The sequence below is a fragment of the Bactrocera dorsalis genome, chromosome 1, assembly GCF_023373825.1.
Source record: "Bactrocera dorsalis isolate Fly_Bdor chromosome 1, ASM2337382v1, whole genome shotgun sequence".
NCBI lineage: Eukaryota > Metazoa > Arthropoda > Insecta > Diptera > Tephritidae > Bactrocera > Bactrocera dorsalis.
In genome coordinates, this window is record NC_064303.1 from 29,617,763 (window position 1) to 29,625,691 (window position 7,929).

At 31.3% G+C, this 7,929-nt stretch overlaps 1 protein-coding gene across 3 annotated transcripts; it reads left to right on the plus strand.

The window, feature by feature from the left end:
- Positions 1–902: 902 nt before the first annotated feature.
- On the plus strand, positions 903–6,168 carry LOC105223303 (uncharacterized). 3 transcript variants are annotated; one of them, XM_029549093.2, is made up of 5 exons: positions 903–1,132; positions 1,420–1,977; positions 2,053–2,905; positions 3,333–4,093; positions 4,536–6,168. In XM_029549093.2, the coding sequence occupies exons 2-5, from the start codon at positions 1,657–1,659 to the stop codon at positions 4,878–4,880; spliced, it is 2,280 nt and encodes a 759-aa protein (XP_029404953.1). In that variant the 5' UTR covers positions 903–1,132; positions 1,420–1,656; the 3' UTR covers positions 4,881–6,168. The 3 variants fall into 3 exon arrangements, with proteins under 3 accessions (XP_029404953.1, XP_029404954.1, XP_011199287.1); XM_029549094.2 differs by lacking the exon at positions 903–1,132 and adding an exon at positions 1,168–1,299; XM_011200985.4 differs by lacking the exon at positions 903–1,132 and having other exon boundaries at positions 1,186–1,977.
- Positions 6,169–7,929: the final 1,761 nt, after the last annotated feature.

A 7,929-nucleotide genomic window follows, 5' to 3' on the forward strand; every position in this document is an offset into this window, starting at 1 on the left:
AAAAATATGTTTAAACAGAAGGTTTAACAATTACTATTTTCTACAAAAGCAAACTTTAACTAAAAACTGTGCCGTATTTTTAATATTTCGTTTTTGAAAAAAGATTTTCATTGTTTCTTAAAAAAAGTCATAAAAACCCTTTGTTTATTAATATTTACTATAATTTATAAAGATTATTATAACTCTAAAGAAATCTTACGCTGAGTGAAACAACGAAATCGTGTATATACAAGATAATTTCGTACATCACTTTTATTTCATTTATTATTTGACATTTAAATGTATATTTCACGTGTATGAAAGAGGAATAAGCAAGTACAATCGTTTGACAATTGACTTTACTTTTTAATGCTATTCTTGTTTGTAAACAAAATTCCATTTGTTTTATTTGTCGTTTCTGCACCTATCGGCTTTCCGCTTTGTCTCAACAACAAACCATCTTGTTTACAATAGGCCAGGGTGGTAGGTATTAAAACAATGCAGAATGAATATATATATACCAAATTTCACAATGCTCATCTGTTATTACTTATATTAAAATTACTAAAACTATTAAGTTGACTATTTAGCGGTAAAAATTACTAATGCAGCTATGAATCACATTTATTTGCTAATTATGTTATGGTTGCGTGCAAATACATCACTACATATCGATGACTACGAAATGCTGACCGCAAGATGGCGCTGCTAAATTGTATTTTATAATGATTAATATCTTGTTTGCTTTTTTAATTATAAATTTAATTTATTATTTTCGGAGAAGATACATAGCGTTATATCCCGTAATAAAGCGAAAGAAATATTTACAAAAGTGCAATTTTGCGTGAACGTACTCTTTAGAATTTGAAATTTGACAGATGACAAACGTCAACAGCTACACACTTTTGTGGCGTCAGATGAACTTTATTTGAAAACAACTGAAATTTCGTACAGCAAACAATGCCAAATAAGAGCAACTACGAGCGAGCAAATTACGCATTTAGTTCTTAAAAAAATATTTAGACGTGAAATTTTTGAAATTGTTATTATAAACATTTATATTTCCTAATAGTTTTTGTAAAAGAAAGGGTATTAGAGTTCTTAGCATAATTGTGAAATTGGAAATACAAAAATTACTAGTTGGACATAAAAAGTGATTATTGTTGTTGTATTCACAGTGAGTGAGTATTCTTGTAAACGCAGTAGTTCCACGCTCAGCGAATGCGAAAACAAAAGATGAGCGCATAAAATATTGAAAAAGATGAACGCGATGGATAACAATCATAAAGACAACGAAAAAATGAACAGAATTACTGAATTGTAGAAATGAGTATTTTTTAGCTCATTAACTATTAGCTATTTATTGTATTATTTAGTTAAAATTTTCCTTTAATTCGTGAACGTTCAATGACAGTGCCTACTATCTGTATGAATTCACAGTACGCGAAAGTAACGACAACGTCTGGACGCTCGTCTTTGGCTACTGTCGGACATTGGAAACAACAGCAGCAGCAGGTTCAGCAGCAACAACAGTTGGTCAATAATATTTTGGTACAGCCTATAACAGTACAAACAGCAACCGTGGTTCAACCGCGTAAGGTAAGGGCGCAGGAAGCCAGTACCAGTGGCTTCGTTGGCGCAGAAAAACTCAATCATCCAAATATTGCTACGGTACACATGACGCCCACTAACACAGATACGCCATTGCGGCGTTCGGAAGTGGGCATATACCGTGAAGGAGCGCGTAACGTCAACACAAATCTTTTGGCTACACCTTTAAACGATGATGATGAGGAACGGCGGCAGGCGCGTCGGCGCACTATGTTACAAAGTGGCAGCGGACGCGAGTCCATGTTCGAGGATAATGAGACTTTGAAGAAATGTTTGGAAATTTATAACGGGAACAAACTTAGTAAGGATAATGCGTGGTCATTGTCCTTAATTGATACATTATCTACGCTACTGGATCGTCATCACAAGTCGTTAAATAACTTTAAGGTGAGTGTATTGTTTGTTTTAAATTTAAATGTATTATGAACTGATTTTTTGTGCTTGTTTTATGTATATATGCAGGTGGCTGGCTCTTCATTAGAAGCTTCGTCCAAAGTTTATGGACTTCGTGTCGACTCTGTTCACACGGACGTGTTACGTATGTCTGCAGGTCTAAATGCTCAAAAATTTGCTGATCGTCAGGCTCAAAGTGATGATGATGACGACGTGGCAACGGGTGGTGAAGGCAATGCAGATCCAAATGCCTCCGCCGCCGTTGTGAATGAAAATGGTGAAAAAGTTGCTGAAAAAGCCAAAACCAAGCCAAAACGAACGCGCCGTGTTGTGTCAACAATCACAAAAAATAAGGACACATTAAATGCACGTTTAGATACAGTGCCCTTACAGGATCCAGTGTTTGGCAAACTCAATACAATCGTTGGTTCAATAAATTCCTCAAATCGACTAATGAATAATATCTTATTGACTACTGAATCTGAGCTACGATTACGGACAACATTTCGGTTTTGGGATGCACAACAGCTGGAGGCCGGTTGTGATTATACAGATGCGCCTGCACCTGGAAATACGCCTGCGGACACACCAACGGATGCAATGAATTTGGCACCTTGTGATCGCTTAGTGCAAATAAAAAAAATTGATGAGTTGCAATTACGACCGCTGCACACTGGTTATGTGATCTCCGATACACCTGAGGCTATACCAGACAATAATGATAACTCGGAAAGTCTGCGTGGTAGTTTGGATGTACCATTTGAAGATGCGCCATTTGATAGTGGTAATTGTGATGATGGTGGTGGGGAGCATATGTCCATGGCATTCGATATTAACGCGGAATGTGAGCCATTACCACCATTAAATGATCAACCTGCTATGCTGGATGTGGACTATAATGATTTCGAGGAGTTGACTACAGGTAATTAAATATATAAACAAGAAAAATGGCTACCTTCGGCAGCACCGAAAAGTTTAATACACTACACAAATAAAAAAGTTCTCCATATACAACTTTTACTATATGGTATAGTGGACTGATCTAAACAATTTCTTTGGTGTAGCGTTGCCTTGGGCTATAATTAATGTCTTGCGTGAAGCTATCTTGTCAAATAAAGTGGTTTGTGCCTTAATCGTTTCTACTCGTCACTTTGATCATATATATATATATTTATATATATATATATGTACATTTAAAGATCTTCGACGGTTTCTTCTGAGTTTTACAAACTTCATGGTAAACTTAGTATACCCTGTTGAGGATATACATAAAAATAAAAAAGATTTAAATCAAAATAACTCAAGAAATTTTTTATCCCTGCTTTATTGTTATTTTTTCTCTTCTATAGAGGAGCGCACAGCTATAAATAATTGTCGTGGCCTACGCAAAGCACCAGTTTTGCTGGAAGATTTACGTCCGGTTGATGCAACCTCAAAACTCGAATATTCATATCGACCACTAGATAAAATATCACAATTTTGGGCCGGTCCATCACATTGGAAATTTAAACGTGCGCGACCGCGCCCGTCTACGGCGCCGACATTACAGGGTGTGAATAATCAACGGGCTCCAGCACGTCGTGGTCATGCGCTACGTAAGAAGCGTTCAAAGCAATTGAAATTCGAGCAGGAATTCGACGATATTTTTATTAAAATAGAGAAGTACAAAGCACGTAAAGCGAATTATCACAAGAAATGGGATCAACGCAAGCTGAAATTACCGACCGATTTGCAATTAGATTCGGAAATGTTTAATAAATTTAAGTGTGCGCCAAGCGCTGTAGTGCAACCCGTCGTTGAAGACGATGACATTGAGTTGGCCGGTGGCGATGGCATACATGGTAGTGATCATGTGAGCGCAGCTGATGATCATTTTGGCGATCACGATGATGGCGCTTGTGGCGATCTGGGCGGTGGTGATGCGGGTGGTTTGAATAGCATGGGTGGAAATGCTAGCATGGTTGGTGACAATATGGGCAACGCTTCGCAGGATGTTTTCGGCGACAATGGTGAACTGGAGCCGCCGCCTTTAGATGGTATCGGTGACGATAATCCTGCCAACAATACAGTATTGGAGATTGCAACGAGCTTTGATGGTGCGCCAAGTCAGGTGAGTGCCTACAAATGTTCAATATATATGTATGTAGTGTCAGTGTAATCGCGGTTGTATTCAGGGGTTAGATTTAGTCAGAGACTTCAAAAAATAACAGCTTTACATAATTTGTTCTGTTTAAATTATTTAATTTTATAAAATGAAAAACATCAATAAATAAGGTCTCGACTTTATTTGACAGAAATTAAAAAAATATATTTTTATAATATATGTTTATCCAGTTCCTACCAAAGCTCTTTACGGTGGGCATTAATTGTGTCAAGTCAGAAAACCGCACTTCGGACTATAACAGGATGTTTTCGAAGAAACTAACCCCGCAGCCACCTGCTTTACCCTTGGTTAAAAAAAAATAGTAAATTTCGGGAAATTCTTACTCATAACCTCTTCATTTCTCATCCGAGTTAATTAATATTTTATGTATTTTATTTACAATCCACAGGTCACCAAAATCATAGTCCCATTTGCGAAACGTGCCAAAGTTATTGATATGAAAAATTTAAAACGTTGCTGCACACAATTGATAAATAAGCAAATCAAAGAACCAACGCCGCCGGAACAAATACCGCAACATCCAATTATAAAGGAGGAACACTTTGTAGCCGGCATGGCCAGTTTCAAAGATGTATACGAACACCTGCCCGACATTTTGTCCCAAAATATGGTGGAAGCGCTTTCGCCCTCTATTGCTTTCTACTCAGTTTTGCATTTAGCGAATGATTTCAATTTACGTCTGATACCACAACAAAATTTGGAAGATTTCAAAATACGTCAATTAATGGATTGATAACTGTTTAACTGTTTATGCTTAGAATTGGTTGTTGTTGATGTTCATAAAAATTTCGGTATAATGACGATGACGATAAATTGACTGTGCTGTCCCGTGACCAGTTAAAGCAATTTCAAACGCCCACCTTAACAAAAAATATAAATAAAAATTCAAAACTCATATTTTTACATTTGTAATGAAAGCCTCGTAAATTCCCAAGACGTTAACAGCAACAACAACAATAAAATAATTATAGTTTTTAAGTCACTCTAATCATTTACTTAGTTCATTTTGTTAAGTACACTTTCTACGGAGCTATATACATATAAAATTTTTTCATTAATTTCAAAAAAACGGACTTCTATATATAAATTTGTTGTATTTCATTTGACTTTATGACCAAAAAGAAACATGCCAAACAATTTGAAAGCATTTTTTTTGTTGCAAATTTAACAAAATTTCTCTTGTAAAAATCCTAACTTGTTTTTGGGTACTTTGTTAAATTTTGTATTGGAATACAAAAAAATTAAAAAGCAAGTATTTACACATTTTTATTTCATTTACTCTATAAATACAAATATCTTTGCATGTGTTAGCAACAAAACAAAGCGCAGCTTGTTTGCAATTGCGATCAGTGCTATCGAAAGCATATTTGGGCACAAAAGTATTTACAGTGGTATAGGTACTTTAATGTTCACAGCAGGCTAATTATGAGTGCAACTTTTCATATCTCAAAGTATTTTCCTGTAAGTGCCTCAATATGAAAAAGCGCTTTTCATGAAAGCTATAATTGGTATAAGATGCTTAATAAAAAAGTAAAATAATATAGTATGTACAATATATAAATACCAATTTTATAGAAAGGAGATTGACGTTATTATTGATGTCACATAATTATTCATAACACTTACATTTGCGTTCAAAAACTGAGAGAAATAAAAGCAGATATCACTCATTAATTTAAAAAAAAATGGTCACAACTCAAAGGAAGCTATTCAAAAATAAAGAAAGAAAATACAAAAATTAAGAAAATAAAAAAATTAAGAAAATACAAAAATTAAGAAAATAAAAAAATTAAGAAAATAAAAAAATTAAAATAAAATAATTAAAAAAAAAATAAATTTCATTGCAAAAAAATTTATTATTTTTATTTTCTTAATTGTAAAAAACTAAAATAAAATATGAAGAAAAAAATAAAAAATATAAAAAAGTGAAAAATTATTCAAATGAAATAAAAAAATTAAGGGAAAATAAAAAAAATCAATAAAGGGAATGAACAAAAAAAAAATTAAAAATTAATATAAATATGTTTATAATATTATGATTTTTTTTCGCAGATAACAAAAAAATAATTTTTTTTATTTTCCAAAATAGTATATTTGAGTTGTGCCTCTATAACAAAGCTTTCTCTAACTGTTGATAAAGGTCAAAATTTTATTTCTTGATTTTCAACGAAACCGTAGTATGTATGAAAATTTGACCGGAGCTGGACTTGAACCTGGGAAGCACAACCCTGGGACAATTCTAAATAATCAACTTTTTTCTTTGTAAAATATTAACATACAGAGACGTTATTGCGTTCATCATATTGAGAACTTGTTTTTTTAACAAGAAAGTTTTAAAAAAAATTTACAGTTGTGGCTATTTTCTGTTTAGTGTACGATAGGTTTTGAAATGCTTTCATTTTAGAAATTCAATATTATTACTTTATTAACTTAAAAAACCATAGAAATAAATTTTATAATTACAATATTTTATCCAACTCTACTTTCATTAATGAATTTTTTTAGTTCTATATTATTAATTCATTTATTTTTAAAATTAAATTTTTTTTCTTATTTGTTTTCTTTTCTCGTTTTTTTTGTATGACTTATTTTTATTTTTTTTATGTTTTTTTTTTAATATTTTTTTTTAATATTTTTTTTTAATATTTTTTTTTTAATATTTTTTTTTAATACTTTTTTTTAATATTTTTTTTTAATACTTTTTTTTTAATATTTTTTTTTATTTTGTTTCTTTTTATATTTTTTTTTTATATTTTATTTTTTTTTTATATTTAATTTTTTTTTATATTTTATTTTTTTTATATTTTTGTATATATTTTTTTTTATTTTTTAATACTAAAATAAATTTTATTTAGTTTTTGTTTCTAAGTATCAATATATTTTTTTGATATTTTTGTGCTTAATATTTTTTTGTTGTTAAAATTTTTTGCATTTTAAAATATATTAAATAACGTTTTTAAATGAGAAGGGTTTCAATTTCAGGTCTCAAATTTTTTTCCTGAAAGTTGAAATACATACATATGTTTAGCTTATGTTCGTGGCACCAAAAATATTAAACAGAATACATTAGTTTTTTTTTTATTTTTTAATTTTCCTAACTTTTCGAATATTCTCCAATAATTTTGTTCTTAAGAACTTTTTCCAGTAAATTTTCAGTATTCAATTTTGTTATTACATTGCCACTTCGACAAGTGGGAGATAAATATTGTACAAGGTTCTTAAAAGTAAAAATAAAAAATCTCAGTTGCTCATAACTACATTCATTTTGCATGCAAAAATTACGAACCAAACAAAAAATAGTAATGAAAGAATTAGCATTCAATTGGCTTACCAATAAGGTGTATATTCGCCGTCCATAACTTGAGGTTAAATGGATAATGCACTCATTCGGCATAACAATCAAAGCACGCACTCGTGCATAGCTGCATATGTACATAGTATATACAAACGCACGTGTACTAATATACTCGTAGTACATATAATATACATTCATATTTAAATAATTTTATATACATACATACATTAATGCATATATACTTATATACATATATTTATATCGACGTTGTTGGTATATAAATTATTATCATTGACTTTTCAAATAAATTTATAAAACTAATCTTGATTTGTCTTGATATTTTTTATAGTAGTATATGTAAATACATACTGGTTCTAGAAACAAGAACGCCGATGTTAAAATAAAACACTCAAATTTGGTCGTAATAGTAATAATTTTTTTTTTTTTTTTGTGCAGCTAAATTTATGCCATCTATGATTTGAACAAA

Bases quoted from the DNA above. Each gene is read 5' to 3' on its own strand.
- LOC105223303 (XM_011200985.4), top strand. From the start codon at position 1,387: ATGACAGTGCCTACTATCTGTATGAATTCACAGTACGCGAAAGTAACG. The intron at 2,906-3,332 runs GTAATTAAATAT...TCTCTTCTATAG, and splicing joins TTTCGAGGAGTTGACTACAG to AGGAGCGCACAGCTATAAAT. The intron at 4,094-4,535 runs GTGAGTGCCTAC...TACAATCCACAG, and splicing joins TTGATGGTGCGCCAAGTCAG to GTCACCAAAATCATAGTCCC.